Raw genomic sequence first — 19,513 nt, 5'->3', positions numbered from 1 at the left:
TTTTATGTATAAAAAAGGACTGGTTTGGAAGCCATTTTATTGCCTATTTATTGTCTTTGGTGTAATAACTGATATAATTTGAGGATTGTTCTATTCACCATAAATGTACAGTTTGCCAAATAATACATACGATGTTGCATTTTAAATAGAGCTCAGATGTGGCCAGGGGATGTAGCTTTAGTGATCAAAGATTTGCCAGTTTAAACCCTTGGTGGTTTGATTAAAAAAACCAAACAAACCTGTATTAGTAGAATTGCAGAGATTGTCTGTTTTATGTATTAAAATGAGCTTGAGATGTTAGGGCACAGGGTGGGTACATTGTTTTGATGTGAAGACCAAATAATGACCTGCCTGAGAGCCTTAGCCTCATGATTGACACTCTATTCAGTGTCAGTGTCATGAGTCAGCCTGTCTGCTTTATCTATAAAGAAGATCAGCATGTTTGACAGGCAGATGGACTGTTTTGTGTGTGTGTGTGTGTGTGTGTGTGTGTGTGAGAGAGAGAGAGAGAGAGAGAAGCTCTTCATTGGTGAGCCTGATTCACTCGACTCAGCTAATGTTTCGGTTGGCTGAGAATCACTGCTGAGGCCCAGGCTGCAAAGAAAGCTGGGATGACATCTTAATTGTAGTCCTTTCGTTGTATTAAAATAGTGATAATTATAGCATGTACAAAGAAATGGGGGTAAACCATGTTTATTTTTTTTTGTTGAATTCATGTCTATATTAATTTCCCCTGCCACCTACTGTGCTATGCGTTGCCATTTGTGCGTAACAGTGAAGCTCTTACTAAGAAATGTCTGTCTTTTCCAACCCGCTACGATTTAATTTCAGTAATAGAATTTTCCATTTAATACATGAAGTCTAAGACCTTTGGAGTTGTACACTCAACCCAGCATGCTCCCCCCCAACTGTAAAAAAAAAAAAAAACTGTGTGGACCTCTGTTGTGTCACTTTACAGACTAACCGCCACTGTTGATCACATTCTCAGACAATATGTTAGATTGTGATTATACAGAAATTACAACAAAACTGCTTCAATCAGCTAATGATTCATTTCATGTTGGATTATTGAAAGATGCATACTTTTAGACACTAACAAAGAATACATATTAGCACATGTTTCTGCTTATGTTGCACTTGTGAGGCCTAGAGGTTCTGCAGACAGATCAGCAGTTTGTCTCAGAAACACAACTGCTGTCAAAACAGTGGCGTCTCCCACACATACTAATGGCACACTTCATCATTCTAAAATATGCTCTCTCTCTCTCTCTCTCTCGACCCACCCAACCAACAGATAAAACTGCATTCAAAGAAGAAAGTCTAGTCCGTGCTATTTTTTCATTGCTTTCCATTGCTCATTGTCTTACATATGAAACTATAGTTTGACTCTGGATTTTGTTGAGCTTCTTGGAAACTTGTGTCAGTATCAAGTGTATAACTGGTCAGTAGATTCTTTTTCTTCTCGTTCTTACTGCTCAGCATGGCTCTAAAATGATTGCTGACCATGCATTGGGATAAATATTGGCATGTCACTGTGGTTTAGGTGAATACTCAGTAAATTAATAATATGTAGTGAGTTCCAGCCCACAGAATGCCTAATTGCTAGAGATGATGAGTGTACCGTCTGACCTTGGTATTTGTTAGCCTTTGGTTTGGTTTCTCAGTTCCAGTGATCATTGGACTTTATCATGCGGGTTTCTCACCGCAGAAACAGAGGGTCTGCTTTTATCGTTATACATTGCTTTGCCAACAGGAACATGGACTAGGCAAGCATCAGATTAAAAGTCTGTGTTTAGTTAACCCCTTAACCAGAGCAAGAAATGAGCCTTGTGAATAACGATATCACTCCATCTAAGAAAAGCATGAGAGCTGCAGCTGATTCTAAATCCCATCTGAATCCTGTTCATTTGCAGATTAATGCTAGTGGAATGTCCAAAACACAACAATAAAAAAAAAAAAACCAGTAAGATACATATTCCACATGTTCTGTCACTTTAGTTGCTGTACATTGAAAAAAAAAAGTTTTTGTAGCATGATATACCATTACCTAATCATGCTAAATTTAAATATAGAGAACATGATAAATGTTTTCTATTATTTCAACTTTTGCCAGCTACTCTAGTTTTATTTATTAAGCTTTGATGGAATACCGTATGATATGAGCTATCCATGTCACTGGCTGCATCTTAAAATTAGCATTTAAGCTTCAGATGTGAAAGATTAAGTGGAAGCCTCGGGATGCTCTTCCCACTCGGGGAGACTGTAGGGGCAAAATGGTAAAGATACACGACTCTCTTGAATAACCTCCAAGTAAAACAGGAATTCCAGGCTCCAGGAGAGAGAGAGATGGAATAGTGGAGTGGCCAGAGACTGTGAGTGAATGTTGTCTTTCCAAGGGCCATCCATATGTCTCATTCTCATCTCATCTCATCTCATTATCTCTAGCCGCTTTATCCTTCTACAGGGTCGCAGGCAAGCTGGAGCCTATCCCAGCTGACTACGGGCAAAAGGCGGGGTACACCCTGGACAAGTCGCCAGGTCATCACAGGGCTGACACATAGACACAGACAACCATTCACATTCACACCTACGGTCAATTTAGAGTCACCAGTTAGCCTAACCTGCATGTCTTTGGACTGTGGGGGAAACCGGAGCACCTGGAGGAAACCCACGCGGACACGGGGAGAACATGCAAACTCCATACAGAAGGGCCCTCGCCGGCCCCGGGGCTCGAACCCAGGACCTTCTTGCTGTGAGGCGACAGCGCTAACCACTACACCACCATGCCGCCCCCATCCATATGTATACAAGAAAAATACAAGAAATGCAGCTCCTCTCTGAGAGCACAGTGGAAGCAGAGATTTGGATCTGAGCCACTCTTAGTTGGTCCTCTGAGATAGATAAGGTAGTTCTGCAGCAAGACAGTTAAACACTGCTTATCATGGCTTTGAGTTCAGACATGACAAAAACTTGCAGGCAATCAAAAGAGGTTTTTTTGTTTGTTTGTTTGTTTTGTACAGATCCATGTTGGTACAGCCAGTCTTGCTGATGGCTTGCATGTTATCACCATGCCTTGTGCTAGTCACTCTGCAGTATAGACACAATGAAAGCCCTTGATTGACCCCTGGTGTCCATAATGTTAATCACAACTTCAACGCGTTCCTTAAATTCGACCTCTGGGTCATGTCTCCTTATTATTAGGGTTTGTGTATGAAGACTCATTACACCATTACACTCAACAGGTCACAGTGGGGTTGACCTTAGTGAGCAAACAATCAGATTAAAACTCAGTGCTTGGTCTCTCTAACCTAAGTGGCTTCTGTATGCAGCTGATAGGGTGAATTAGGTCGAAGCCTACCAGGGCAAATAATCTTCCATTCATCCATTCATCCATTATCTGTAGCCTGTACAGGGTCGCAAGCAAGCTGGAGCCTATCCCAGCTGAGTATGGGCGAGAGGCGGGGTACACCCTGGACAAGTCGCCAGGTCATCACAGGGCTGACACATACGGGCAAATAATCTGTGAAAATCAATCTACTGTTCTTGGTTGGGCTATTGTGAAATCAGTTGTATCACAGTATCCTATTGTTCCAGTCACTTTATTTCATAAACAGACACTGACCTCAAGCTATTATTGACTTAAAAGTAAATTTTATGTCAGATTAATATCAAGATTAACTGATATCAAGATTTAAACTAAGATAAGAAGATAAGATTAGAAACTAAGAATCTATTTAGAATAAACTGATAGAGAAAAATACCTTCACAAAAATAGACCTTCACCATCTGTTTAGGCTCATGCAACATCAGGACAGAACAAAACCATGTAGGAGCACAATTTATATGAAGGCCCTCAACACCTCATACAGATAGAGCAGTAGTGCCATCTGGTGGTTCACTATCACTGTTTATAGCTGTCTGTTGTGCCCACTGCCTCAATTAATCATGTCTACTTATCAACTTCAGGCGGCACAGTGGTGTAGTGGTTAGCACTGTTGCCTCACAGCAAGAAGGTCCTGGGTTCAAGCCCAGCGGCCGGTGAGGGCCTTTCTGTGTGGAGTTTGCATGTTCACCCTGTGTCTGCGTGGGTTTGCTCCGGTTTCCCCCACAGTCCAAAGACATGCAGGTTAGGCTAATTGGTGGCTCTAAATTGACCGTAGGTGTGAATGTGAGTGTGAATGGTTGTTTGTCTCTGTGTCAGCCCTGTGATGATCTGGCGACTTGTCCAGGGTGTACCCCGCCTCTTGCCCACAGTCAGCTGGGATAGGCTCCAGCTTGCCCGCGACCCTGTAGGACAGGATAAGCGGCTACAGATAATGGATGGATGGATGGATGGATGGATGGATAATATCAAGATTAACTGATATCAAGATTTAAACTAAGATAAGATAAGATTAGAAACTAAGAATCTATTTAGAATAAACTGATAGAGAAAAAAATACCTTCACAAAAATAGACCTTCACCATCTGTTTAGGCTCATGCAACATCAGGACAGAACAAAACCATGTAGGAGCACAATTTATATGAAGGCCCTCAACACCTCATACAGATAGAGCAGTAGTGCCATCTGGTGGTTCACTATCACTGTTTATAGCTGTCTGTTGTGCCCACTGCCTCAATTAATCATGTCTACTTATCAACTTAAGGCGGCACAGTGGTGTAGTGGTTAGCACTGTTGCCTCACAGCAAGAAGGTCCTGGGTTTGAGCCCAGCGTCCGGCGAGGGCCTTTCTGTGTGGAGTTTACATGTTCTCCCCGTGTCCGCGTGGGTTTCCTCCGGATGCTCCGGTTTCCCCCACAGTCCAAAGACATGCAGGTTAGGCTAATTGGTGGCTCTAAATTGAGCGTAGGTGTGAATGTGAGTGTGAATGGTTGTCTGTGTCTATGTGTCAGCCCTGCGATGACCTGGTGACTTGTCCAGGGTGTACCCCGCCTTTCGCCCATAGTCAGCTGGGATAGGCTCCAGCTTGCCTGCAACCCTGCACAGGATAAGCGGTTACAGATAATGGATGAATGGATACTTATCAACTTAGCTATAAATAAATAAAGATAAATCCATGGGTTACATGAAATTTATGATTATATGTAGAAAATGATGTGTCTTTTAAAGCTGGCACACATGACGAAGTATGTCACTGGGACCTTTCCCAAGAAAGTTCAGTAAATGGGAATGGAAGAACTCTGCCCATGAGTTACACTTACGAAAACAAATGTTTATTGAGCATTTATTTATTTACAGGTAGTCGTCGACTTACGACTGCGTTTGGTTACGACTGACCGGTCGTAAACCGATCTGGTCGTAAGTCGGCCTATGTTAAATGAACGTAAGTATATTGTGATGTGTAATGATATTGTAATCATCTTAAAGTCTTATTTTATCAACATTTTCTTATTTCATTACCTTGGCTCATTATTTGGTTTAAGTCCAACACTGCATACTACACTGCGTACAGTACAATTCATTTAATATGTGCAAAACAAAAAATACAAAATACAGGTGTGAAAAATAGAAAACATTTTAGTTTGAAGCATACCAAAATACAAATGTAAAACATAGCAAAATACAAAATTTAGTGACCGCTGGCATCACTGGTGCTTGGCTGTGGGTCGTCTACGTCATCATCAGCTGTTGCAGCGCTCGGGCTGGCGGGAGCATTTGCTCGTTTGATAAACCAGGAGCTGGGGCGGAAACTGTATGATGGAGTGCACAAGGGAGCGCGAGAGAGACTGCGCATGTGCCTGGAGCTGGGGCGGAAACCGTTGTACGCGGCGAGAGGCGCTGCTGGGAGCTGGGGTGGAAACTGTCGTACACTCAGCTAGCTCAGCTGGGAAACACTTGCCAGTCATAACCAGACGGTCGTAAAGTCGATCGGTCGTAAGTCGCATAGGTCGTAAGTCGATGACTACCTGTATTTGTCAAGAAGTACATGTCTGTATGCTTGTGTACAGACACACCTACCAATATAAGAGCTTGTAAAAGAATGGAGGTGACTCATCCACTCAGTCAAACGTATCATCAAGGTCTTTGTATGCTTTCATAGCCATCCATCCATTATCTGTAGCCGCTTATCCTGTCCTACAAGGTCGCAGGCAAGCTGGAGCCTATCCCAGCTGACTCTGGGCGAGAGGCAGGGTACACCCTGGACAAGTCGCCAGGTCATCGCAGGGCTGACACATAGACACAGACAACCATTCACGCTCACATTCACACCTATGGTCAATTTAGAGCCACCAATTAGCCTAACCTGCATGTCTTTGGACTGTGGGGGAAACCAGAGCACCTGGAGGAAACCCACGCAGACACAGGGAGAACATGCAAACTCCGCACAGAAAGGCCCTCGCCGGCCATGGGGCTCAAACCCAGGACCTTCTTGCTGTGAGGTGACAGTGCTAACCACTACACCACCGTGCCACCCGCTTTCATAGTCTGTATTGTTTAAATATGTATAGCTGGTGGGTATTCTCATACTTTAGTAATCTGGATCTCTATGAACATATATATATATATATATATATATATATATATATATATATATATATATATATATATATATATATATATATATTAATCTTATACTCATCTTGTAGGTGATAATTTCATTATTTGATAAATAATATCGACTTTAATTGCAATCGACATTGTATTTTGTGGCAACGTTCCATGCTTAAAGCAAGGGTGTGGTTATTATGACATACATGTCTCTGTTGACAAAGTATATTGCTATGATGGAACAAAAACTGTCACTATCAGTAAATGGGTTGTGTGGAAAAGGTAACTCATGACAAACGATGTACTTCTGTCCACTGTTTTCGGATGTATCAGTGTAGCCATCAAGAGCTTTAGTGAACATAATTAAGATCAAGGCTAAGTCCAGAACGCTCTGAGTTTGTGTAATGAGTATGAACGATGTGTTTTATTAAAAAAAAACTAAAAATGATACAGTCGTTCAGTAAATCTAACAAGAAAACTATAACTTTTACACAAAACAGTAAATTATTAGAATAACTTAATTGCTTTCTGTAATAAATTAATTCATGGAAATAGGTGGCTAAAACCCAAAGTGTATATGTTGCATCCTTTACTGCATTAAAATTTATTATAGAATTATTCTCAAAATTAGAAAAAAAGAAATCATGTTTATTTGAACTAATGTTTACCTGGTTCACTCTCTTTGTTTTTCTCAGTCAAGTGTATACTTTGTGTGTGTGTGTGTGTGTGTGTGTGTGAGCGAGCTCAAGTCATTTTAATAGTCATTTTGGATTCTGACAGTTCAGTCTTTGTGAATGCAAAGCACAACTTCTGGCTGGAAATATTTAAGGTGGCCATTAAATAGTAATAGTAATGGTAACTTTTAGATGATATGTATTGTAAAGTATTGAGATATATGCTGTTTATTTAAGCTCTTGTATGAAATAGATAAGCACAATTTTCTTTATACAAGAGAACACAAGTTAGATTTACTTCTTTTACTTATGCAATTTCCTTATTCCTTATATATAATATTATAATTGCATTTACAATCACTGGCCTCTTTATTAGGAACACCCATCCACCTGCTGTTTTATGCAGTTATCTAATCAGTCAATCCCTTAACAACAGCACAGTGCATAAAACCATGCAGATACAAATCAAAAGCTTCAGTTAATGTTCACATCAAACATCAGAATGGGAAAAATTGTGATCTCTGTGACGTTCACTCTGGCATGGGTGTTGGTGCCAGATGGACTGGTTTGAGTATTTCAGAAACTGCTGATCTCCTGGGGTTTTCACACACACAACAGAAACTCTAGAGTTTACACAGGATGGTGCAAAAAAACATTAAGTGAGTGACAGTTCTGTGGGTGGAAAGGTTTTGTTGATAAGAGAGGTCAGAGGAAAATGGTCAGTGCCGAGTTTCCCAAAAGCATCGTAGCACAAAAATCATTGTTAAATGGTAGCGCGAACAGCACAATGCACTCTCTCTCTCCTAGTTAAGATGCTCTTAGCATTAAGAGGCTTTTGGGAAACCCACCATAGATTGATTCGAGCTGTCAGGAAGGATATAGCAACTCATAGCAACTCTTTACAACCATGGTGAGCAGAAAAGCATCTCAGCATGCAACAGCAGAAGACCACATTGGGTTAAAGTGGCTGGTAGTGTATGGCCCAGTCAAGTGTTCTCAGCTTCCTAGTTCTTGTGTAAGAAAGATTATTCCCCATATACATAAAACAGTAAAATTCAAAACGACTAACACAATAAAGGGACCTTCAGGGAGAGATATCATTGTGTAAGGTACATTACTAACTACGATATGGAACTTGCTCTATTTATATGGCCCTAATTATGACATTTTACAAGCACTCTCTTTTTAACTCTAATCACCCTTCCCAGTTTCACTGCCATAGGGGTTGACTTAAGATTTGTATAAAGATTATATAATTGACACCCTTTGTGAAAATTAGTATCTTTACCTTTTGGTGAAGTAGCTTCATCTCACACTGAAAAAACGAGAACCTTTAATTGGAATACATTTATTCAGAGAAAAACAAGTCCCTCATCAAGAAACAATAATTTTCAGCAAAAGTATATGTGCATGTGGCTGTTGAGTGTATGTAGCACATTATTTTTTACATTTTCACTGGAGAATAAATGGGTTTCTAGAAGAAAACTCCTTTTTACATTTTTTTTCACATACACATCTGAAATGTTTATTCATCAAAAATCATCTGTTGGTGGTTGTGGTACAGTACATTGCTAGATTTGGGTGGATAGAGTGCTCTCAGGGAACAGTGAAAGAACAGGGAGGGGCTATAGGAACCTGTGAAAGCCCATAAAAAAGCCCCACCCTACAGTCTTCCTGTCTCGCTGCCAGAAACCTTCAATCAGATCGCACCATCATACAGGTAACTGTGCATGTTTGCACTATATTACATTCTTCTCTGTCTCTCTACTCTTAATACATTGGTTATTGAAATGTATTAGCATGCAGCTTTTAAAATATCTATGGCTATTTTAGAAATACACCACAGTGGCAGTACTTCCTGTACTACTCATTTCATTGCAAATAGGTGGCCTTGCCACTATTTAGTCATGTGAAAATGACCAGCTAAACATAGGCAATAACACAAATCTAGGTAACTTTGTGTCTCAAACTTTGTGATAACTTTTGATGTTTGAGGCTGGCCGGTCCATGACGTTAGATAGGGTTTGCCTTGCAGTGTTTCTCAACACTGTAGTTTGAACTTTATAATATTTGTTCATGTTTGAGTGCGTAGCTAAATGCCCTTCTCAGACTGCAGTGAGGAAATGTTTATTCCTATGTATTAAAGTTTGGAGAAACACATGCTAGTTTAAGTGTGTGTGTGTGTGTGTGTGTGGTTTTTTTAATGCTACTTTGGGTGTTCTCATGGTGAAGACTGTCAGTGGTGTGACAGACCTGGCTTTATGAGTTATTTTGGTGTTCTAGTTTGGTTTTACTATGAACCAAAAGTTGTTATAACGCATGTAGTGTTGCAGGTTTGAAGGTTAAGGTTACGGATGGGGGTGGGGTTAGCATTTGTGCACTTTTCTGGCAACTTACTTTGTATGAATTTTAATAAATCATTTAAGTCCTTCCAAATTGTTCATAGATTCAGGTTACAGATTTCAGTCATAACTCATGACACTCCCACATGCACCGTAAGGCTATTAAAGTTATATTACATCAGATTGTTTTAAATGATTGTAAAAATATTATATACTCATTTAACATTATAATACTGGTTTCAGTATACATTGTTTCCTGTGTATTTTTAAGATATAAGATAATATTACTTCTTTGTACTTAACTTCTCTCGATACTGGGTGTGGTCAGGTATATTTTCATGTGTGTCATTGCTGGCATCTGCACTGTGGTTTATCTTTGTATTATACAGCTTAGGGAGCATGTAACATCTTGTACCTTTTTCATTAAAGGTTTTTATTTATTTAATTTATTTTAATTTTTTTATTTATTTTTAATGTAACTGGCTCTAAATTCTAGGCCTAAGGTGAGATAAAATAAAATGTGGAGTATGGTCTGTTTCTTGAAATGCATATCAATCCAACAAACCTCTTAGGTGCTCTTTGCACATGTCTGGTATTCAAATATTAAACTAAATGCTAAAGCCATCATTAATGTCTACAGCGATTCCAAAACTAACCTTTCTGTCTTATTGTTTTCTTTTTAGGTATCATGGATGTAAGTGCATCTTATTCATACATGGGCCACATAATAACAGAATAGGACGAAGGCTACACCTGAAACTCATGTGAACACTATAAGCATAACTAACTCTACCAATTTACCTCACTTTTCATCTGCTTGTATCTTATCCCTGCTTTCTATAATGCTGTAGTGTAGAATGACCTATCAAACTGAACTCTTGCTTAAAGGAATCCTCCAGGGGATTTATTCTCAAACTTATTTGAAGTAAAAGTAGTCACAGATTTCAAATATCAAACTTTCATTTTCAGAGACCAAATAGTGTTCGAGAAAAATGAATTTTCTTTAAAATGCCAGATGGGCTTCCTGCAATGAAGTATGCTATGACATACTATTTATATTTTCTGTTTACATCGTAGTTTTGATAGTTTTCCAAGTATTTTTACCAAATTTATCAGTTTTTAAATAACTATGCATCACATATTTATATGCTACACTATGCCTCATTGTCTCATTCTCATTATCTCTAGCCGCTTTATCCTGTTCTACAGGGTCACAGGCAAGCTGGAGCCTATCCCAGCTGACTACGGGCGAAAGGCAGGGTACACCCTGGACAAGTCGCCAGGTATGCCTCATTGTATAGCATATAAATGCCACAATGATGCTAAAAAGAAAGCACAAGCTGGAACTAGACTGCATTTGCACAGAGAATGCAAAGTGTGCGTCCTCAGCTGTGGCAAAGTGTCACCAACAGAAACTGGATCAGACATGAGACCTCACGCTGCAAAATCTTTTTTACATGATCTACAGATTGTGTGTGTGTGTGTGTGCGTGTGTGTGTGTGTGTGTGTGTGTGTGTGTATAGAGTGTGTGCCTGCATGCTCTAAAATCTTGGTTTAAAATGGCTCAATTCACAGCGTGACATGACACTTTGTGCTCTCAAATCTTTTTTTTTACATGATCTACATGGTGCTGGGTAGATTAATAGAGAGTGTGGCATGATTTAAAACAGATTTTAGAGCGCGAAGTGTGCAGCGTGACATGACACTAAGTTTTTCTTCCGAAACTCCATTCATTTGAATGGGGGGAAAAATGAATGGAAATGAAGGGGGATCAGCGAAAAGAACGGAAAAGATGAATGTGGGTCAGAACCAATTGCATGTATGTGTCAGGGGAGTTGGCCTGAGGTCTGGTGGATCTCTGATGAGATGTGTCCAAGCAGGATGGTTTGATTCGTGAACCCCATTCATTCTTTGTGGGGAAAAAATGACAGGAAAATGACAAGAACGAGAGAACAGGTGTGTCTATCCAAAAGTTGTATAGAAGCACACTACACTAGTTCAGGACATTGTAGATCATGTAAAAAATAGGGGGTGGCATGGTGGTGTAGTGGTCAGCGGTGTCGCCTCACAGCAAGAAGGTCTGGGTTCGAGCCCCGTGGCCGACGAGGGCCTTTCTGTGCGTAGTTTGCATGTTCTCCCCGTGTCCGCGTGAGTTTCCTCCGGGTGCTCCGGTTTCCCCCACAGTCCAAAGACATGCAGGTTAGGTTAACTGGTGACTCTAAATTGACCGTAGGTGTGAATGTGAGTGTGAATGGTTGTCTGTGTCTATGTGTCAGCCCTGTGATGACCTGGCGACTTGTCCAGGGTGTACCCCGCCTTTCGCCCATAGTCAGCTGGGATAGGCTCCAGCTTGCCTGCGACCCTGTAGGACAGGATAAAGCGGCTAGAGATAATGAGATTTATTTATTTATTTATTTATTTATTTATTTAGAGCATGAAGTGTCATGTCATGCTGTGAGTTGAGCCAGTTTAAACTGAGATTTTAGAGCGTGCAACCACTATGCACAGTACACACACTACACACTATCTGTAGATCATGTAAAAAATATTTTGCAGCGCGAGGTCTCACGTCTGATCCAATTTCTGTCGATGACACTTTGCCACAGCTGAGGAAGCACACTTTGCATTTTCTCTGCAGAAATGCGGTCTAATTCCAGCTTGTGCTTTCTTTTTAGCATCACTGTGGCATTTATATGCTACACAATGAGGCATACTTACAGTTAGGTCCATATATATTTGGACACTGACACAAATTTTTTTTTACCTGTTTACTGAAACATATTCAAGTTGTAGTTATATAATGGACATGGGCATAAAGTCCAGACTTTCAGCTTTCATTTGAGCGTATCCACATTAAAATTGGATGAAGGGTTTAGGAGTTTCAGCTGCTTAACATGTCACCCTGTTTTTAAAGGGACCAAAAGTAATTGGACAATTGACTCAAAGGCTATTTCATGGGCAGGTGTGGGCAATTCCTTCGTTATGTCATTCTCAATTAAGCAGATAAAAGGCCTGGAGTTGATTTGAGGTGTGGTGCTTGCATTTGGAAGATTTTGCTGTGAAGAAAACATGCGGTCAAAGGAGCTCTCCATGCAGGTGAAACAAGCCATCCTTAAGCTGCGAAAACAGAAAAAACCCATCCGAGAAATTGCTACAATATTAGGAGTGACAAAATCTACAGTTTAGTACATCCTGAGAAAGAAAGAAAGAAAGAAAGAAAGAAAGAAAGAAAGAAAGCCCTGGTGAACTCATCAATGCAAAAAGACCTGGACACTCACAGAAGACAACAGTAGTGGATGATCGCAGAATAATTTCCATGGTGAAGAGAAACCCCTTCACAACAGCCAACCAAGTGAACAACACTCTCCAGGAGGTAGGCGTATCAATTTCCAAATCTACCATAAAGAGAAGACTGCATGAAAGTAAATACAGAGGGTTCACGGCACGGTGCAAGCCACTCATAAGCCTCAAGAATAAAAAGGCTAGATTGGACTTTGCTAAAAAACATCTAAAAAAGCCAGCACAGTTCTGAAAGAACATTCTTTGGACAGATGAAACCAAGATCAACCTCTACCAGAATGATGGAAAGAAAAAAGCATGGTGAAGGCGTGGTATAGCTCATGATCCAAAGCATACCACATCACCTGTAAAACACGGCGGAGGCAGTGTGATGGCTTGGGCATGCATGGCTGCCAGTGGCACTGGGTCACTAGTGTTTATTGATGATGTGACACAGGACAGAAGCAGCCGGATGAATTCTGAGGTATTCAGAGACACACTATGTGCTCAAATCCAGTCAAATAATAATCGGCGTTTCATAATACAGATGGACAATGACCCAAAACATAAAGCCAAAGCAACCCAGGAGTTTATTAAAGCAAAGAAGTGGAATATTCTTGAATGGCCAAGTCAGTCACCTGATCTCAATCCAATTGAGCATGCATTTCACTTGTTAAAGACTAAACTTCAGACAGAAAGGCCCACAAACAAACAGCAACTGAAAACCGCTGCAGTAAAGGCCTGGCAGAGCATTAAAAAGGAGGAAACACAGCGTCTGGTGATGTCCATGAGTTCAAGACTTCAGGCAGTCATTGCCAACAAAGGGTTTTCAACCAAGTATTAGAAATGAACATTTTATTTACAATTATTTATCTCATTATCTCTAGCCGCTTTATCCTGTTCTACAGGGTCGCAGGCAAGCTGGAGCCTATCCCAGCTGACTACGGGCAAAAGGCGGGGTACACCCTGGACAAGTCGCCAGGTCATCACAGGGCTGACACATAGACACAGACAACCATTCACACTCACATTCACACCTACAGTCAATTTAGAGTCACCAGTTAACCTAGCCTGCATGTCTTTGGACTGTGGGGGAAACCGGAGCACCCGGAGGAAACCCACGCGGACAACATGCAAACTCCGCACAGAAAGGCCCTCGCCGGCCACAGGGCTCGAACCCAGACCTTCTTGCTGTGAGGCAACAGCGCTAACCACTACACCACCGTGCCGCCCTACAATTATTTAATTTGTCCAATTACTTTTGAGCCCCTGAAATGAAGGGATTGTGTTTAAAAAATGCTTTAGTTCCTCACATTTTTATGCAATCATTTTGTTCAACCCATGGAATTAAAGCTGAAAGTCTGAACTTCAACTGCATCTGAATTGTTTTGTTCAAAATTCATTGTGGTAATGTACAGAACCAAAATTAGAAAAACGTTGCCTCTGTCCAAATATTTATGGACCTAACTGTATTTAAAAACTGATAAATTTGGTAAAAATACTTGTAAAGCTACCAAAACTGTGATGTAAACAGAGGATATAAACAGCTGAATTGCTCCAAGTAACCATTACATGATGTCATCACATACATCTGACATTTTAAAGAAAATTCATTTTTCTCGAATGCTATTTAGTCACTGAAAATGAAAGTTTGATTTTTGAAATCTGCGACTACTTTTCCTTAAAATAAGTTTGAGAATAAATCCGCTGGAGGATCCCTTGAACTCTTACATCTAGCACCTGTAGTTCTCAACTATCTATGGAACAATTTCTATTACATAGATGAGTTTTAATTGCCTGGGCCAAAGTTTTTGTTGTTTTTTTCTTAAACTTAAAGAGGCCAGGTTTTAATTTGGTGAGAGGGTCAACAATACAGAATGAAATCCAAGAATTAAGGACATCTGAAAACCAAAGACCTCCAAACGCTTCTGAAATGTGTATTCATTTGCTCCTTTTAAACAGACAAGTTATTAAATTTTTATTGCTGTTTCTCAGCTAGCAGATGCTCTTGATTCTGAAGCTACAAAAAGCAATCAAAGCAATCAGCAGGCTGCAGGGCAAACATGGCCTGGCCAACCCACTAACCCTTCCTGGCCTGGACAACCTCAAAATCCTACTTGGCCTGGGCAACCAAGTGGGCAACCATACCAGTCCTGGCCTGGACAACAGCCATACATGCCATCCTGGCCTAATCAGCCATACCAGCCAGCATGGCCTGGACAACCCAGCCAACCCAATGCACCAGGGGGGCCAGGACAAGTTCCACCTACTGCCCCACAAAATATGACATTGGTGAGATTGTAGCAAATATTGATTTTAGTGTATGTCTGTTTTCACTTTTCTTCAGTGTATCTGAAATATCCTCAGAAGAAGTATGTAATAGTACAAAATAATAAAGCATATACTTTCTAAATATATATATATATATCTTTACTAGACTGTCCCATTAGACATGCCTCTGCCATATGGAGTATATGACAAGCTGCTCATTACAGTCCAGGGGGAGCCCAAGCCAGATGCCAAACTGTAAGAACAAACTGAATCCAATGAACAGTTCTCTCATCTATTCATATGTAATTTTGTAGTTCAGAAAATGTAGACCTATAAAAGGCCATATGTACTTTGATTGGGATTATCTGATATGCTAAAATTTTATTTTATTGCCCATATTATCAGGTTTTCAATCAATCTGGCCAAAAATAAAGACATTGCCTTTCACTTTAACCCCCGCTTTGATGAAAATGGGATTAAGGTGATGGTTAGAAACACCATGATAAATGATGTGTGGGGTACAGAGGAAAGAACAGCTTCTTCATTCCCTTTCATTCCAGGAAAGCCTTTTGAGGTTAGTATAATATTTGAATATGCTGATTTACTTTGGTTTTGTCCAGCTCACATCCATGCCCTTTCGGCATCTTGTTGCTTACTTTGGCTTTACTTTAGTTTTGTTGACATTTTATAGAATATTTTCTGCAAATTGGAATGAACTGTCTCTTGTTAATTTTTTTTTTGTAGGTGAAGATCTTGTGTACTCCAAATGACTATAAAGTGGCTGTGAACAAGGCTCACCAATTTGAGTACAAACATCGAATTCGTGAGCTCAACCAGATTAACCATCTCACTGTCTTCGATGATGTCAAAATTACAGCTGTAAATTTTGAGACCCTCCCCTGAAGGGGAGTTTTGAATATTATGAAAGTCATATAGGAATTGTAGGGTTCTTTTTTCTTACCTGTTAGTCATGTTTCCTATGCCTGCCTGCTTTTATGGGGTAAAAAAAATACATTCTTGTATGACTGTAATTCTATGATTACTATACATAAAGCACCATTCACTTCTTTTGCCAGGCTTTCCCTCTGGCAGCACAGCAATATATTTCTTTGTATTTTCGTAACTTTAGATGTCTCTGAGAGACTCAACTCTAGAAATGTTGCACGTTTTACTGCTCTAGCTAGCATCAAAGAGTACATATTCTGACTCCTGCTTAAACGTAGAAATTCTCTTATTTCTGAACTGATAATAGAAGTAACTTTGTAGAATTGTACTATACTATCGTAGATCTGTGCAGATTGAATTCAGAAGACGAACCACAAACCACTGGTGGTCATCATTTGACTTTGATGCTCTCGTCACTGAATGACGTTTTAGCCAGTGATGATTATTTTTGCTGTCTACTAATATCAGGTGCCATGTGGTAGTCATGTAGATTTGTAAAAGATGTATAGGTTTAATAATAAACTTACACAAAATGCAGTTGTCATTCCTCTGACCAACACCACTATATGAAGTTGTGTTTATCCATCTGCAAGTTGAGGATCACCTTAGCTGGATGATGCAAACTGTACATGCATCAACATTAATACAAATTGTGTATTGTGACAGTGCGTTAGTTGAGACAAAAATTAAATGGCCCACAAACTATCTTTATCCGTCCTAGTCTCGGGACCAATTAATGACACATATGTTATCTATGATATGTTTGTGAAGGAAATACAAAAAGTAAAAAAAATTTAAATTACTCTTTTTCTGTTTTCCTGGTCTTTACTTTCATTACTTATTTTGGTACTCATAGACATACAAGTAACCTAAACTGGAGGGATTACAGTTAATGGAGTTTAAAAATGACTAACATTCAGCAGTTGGGGAAATTACTCTCATCTCATCTCATTATCTCTAGCCGCTTTATCCTTCTACAGGGTCGCAGGCAAGCTGGAGCCTATCCCAGCTGACTACAGGCGAAAGGCGGGGTACACCCTGGACAAGTCGCCAGGTCATCACAGGGCTGACACATAGACACAGACAACCATTCACACTCACATTCACACCTACGGTCAATTTAGAGTCACCAGTTAACCTAACCTGCATGTCTTTGGACTGTGGGGGAAACCGGAGCACCCGGAGGAAACCCACGCGGACACGGGGAGAACATGCAAACTCCACACAGAAAGGCCCTCGCCGGCCCTGGGGCTCGAACCCAGGACCTTCTTGCTGTGAGGCGACAGCGCTAACCACTACACCACCGTGCCGCCCAGAAATTACTCTTTGGGAAATTATAAATTCATGTCTCCCTTTTGTTCCCTGCAATGATTTTCATTCTTTTTTTTTTTTTTTGCATGCACCACCTTTCCATTTTCATGACTCTTACACCCATGTGTGTTCAGCATGGGCCCCCGCAGAGTCGTCACTTGACACACAGATTAGCCGTTGTTAACTTCTGAAAAACATCGGACAATCTTCGTGGTCACTAAAGGATCATAATACAAGAGATGTTCTAAAAACATATTACATGTTTTAAAAAATAATATTGAATCAATTGTTTAGTTAAACATGCTACACTTCTAGATAAAAGGTTAAATCTAGCACCTCAAACAGCTGTCCCTCTGGATAGGGAAAGGTTTTCCTTTCTCAAGGTTTCAGGCAGAACCCATTTGGAAAGCTGGACCAGTCAGTCATCCAAAGAACACTTCAACAGCATCCAAGGAACATCTTTTTTTTTTTTTTCTTTTTCTATGAATGTAATGTCTTTGCTCTATTAAAACCCAGGCTGCCACAGAGTTCTTCAGTCTGGCCAGTACTGCATTTTTAATGATGGAAACATTTGTTGCAACAGCCCAAGTGTAATATAACACAACTTGAATTATTCACAAGTCCTTGTTTTGAGTGTTTCAGACACCTGGGACTTTTGAGAGGAATTTATTTGTTGTTAGTTAATTTCAAGAACATTTATTTTACCTTGTGCATGTCTCTAAAAACTTTCATAATTTCTAGCTCTCAATAATAATATATAAATGTGTAACTTGATGTCATTCAATATTTAAATAATACTGGCTGGAGCTGAGTGGCATATCAGAAATATTCCATTCAGATAGCATGATATTGAACTAGTCAAAGACTCATTCAGTATCATGCTAGCTGAATGGAATATATCTGATGTACTACGAAAAAAACCCCGAGCCAATATTATTATTATTATTATACATACACATTCCTTTCAGATGTTAAATACATCTTTCTCTTTCAAAATTCTCTCAAAATCTTCTGTATTTAATGAAGCAAACCTTGTGGCCATGTTTGTTTACAAATTGTCACAGTCGCTCACTATTATGGACGTTTTACATGTCCAATGTGTCTCTTTTCCAGTTTTTCGATGTCAGTTTGTATGTTTTTCTCTTGTAAATATGCATGAAGAATATCTAATGAAGTTTTGGTAGCCTTTCGGATGTTCAACGCATCTTTCTCTTTCCCAGCAAACAAAGAAATGCTTCTGCACATGTGCAGCAGAAAACTTTCTCATTGGATATTCACATAAGCTCTGATGTGTGACGTCATGTCTTGACAACCATGCAATATCATAAACCATATTCAGCACTCGTTCTCCACTGGGTAGAGTAACGTAATACATGTAGGATAAGCGATATGCTAACAATATTGTGTGCTATCAAACCAAATTAATGAAATCTGCTAGAAGGGAATAGAATATATGCTTTTATTCTATTGAAAAAGTGTCCTGTATGTATAATATTGTCTATTATTTGATGGGTTTTAGTTAGGCTGGTGTGGTGAACATATGCTTAAGACAGTGTTTTATTCTCTTGTGTGTAAAATAACATTTTATAGAAACATCACAACAGCATTATTCCAACAACAGTAGATACAAATTGTTTAGTGTTCAGTGCATTATTTCACTTTACTCCACTGTCTATCTCTTGTCACTAATCACATTTGCAGGTTAGTTTTAAAGTCAGGGCGACTACAAAATGTATACTCTAAAACACAGTGAGATCTGATTGGAATGACATCAAGGGGCGGCACAGTGGTGTAATGGTTAGCACTGTCGCCTCACAGCAAGAAGGTCCTGGGTTCGAGCCCAGCGGCTGGCGAGGGCCTTTTTGTGTGGAGTTTGCATGTTCTCGCCGTGTCTGTGTGGGTTTCCTCCGGGTGCTCCGGTTTCCCCCACAGTCCAAAGACATGCAGGTTAGCCTAACTGGTGGCTCTAAATTGACCGTAGGTGAATTGTGAATGTGGGCGGCACGGTGGTGTAGTGGTTAGCGCTGTCACCTCACAGCAAGAAGGTCCTGGGTTCGAGCCCAGCGGCCGGCGAGGGCCTTTCTGTGTGGAGTTTGCATGTTCTCCCCGTGTCCGTGTGGGTTTCCTCCGGGTGCTCCGGTTTCCCCCACAGTCCAAAGACATGCAGGTTAGGTTAACTGGTGACTCTAAATTGACCGTAG

The 19,513-nt window shown here is 40.2% G+C and overlaps 1 protein-coding gene across 1 annotated transcript; it reads left to right on the top strand.

The window, feature by feature from the left end:
• Positions 1 to 8,814: 8,814 nt before the first annotated feature.
• lgals3b (lectin, galactoside binding soluble 3b) lies at positions 8,815 to 16,804 on the top strand. Its single transcript, XM_060934420.1, has 6 exons — positions 8,815 to 8,884; positions 10,190 to 10,200; positions 14,781 to 15,077; positions 15,223 to 15,311; positions 15,462 to 15,630; positions 15,801 to 16,804. The coding sequence occupies exons 2-6, from the start codon at positions 10,195 to 10,197 to the stop codon at positions 15,957 to 15,959; spliced, it is 720 nt and encodes a 239-aa protein (XP_060790403.1). The 5' UTR covers positions 8,815 to 8,884; positions 10,190 to 10,194; the 3' UTR covers positions 15,960 to 16,804.
• The last annotated feature ends 2,709 nt before the right edge of the window (positions 16,805 to 19,513 follow it).

The sequence above is a fragment of the Neoarius graeffei genome, chromosome 11 (genome assembly GCF_027579695.1).
Source record: "Neoarius graeffei isolate fNeoGra1 chromosome 11, fNeoGra1.pri, whole genome shotgun sequence".
NCBI lineage: Eukaryota > Metazoa > Chordata > Actinopteri > Siluriformes > Ariidae > Neoarius > Neoarius graeffei.
The sequence above is the reverse complement of the archived record's forward strand: the minus strand, read 5'-3'. Positions and strand labels throughout refer to the sequence as shown.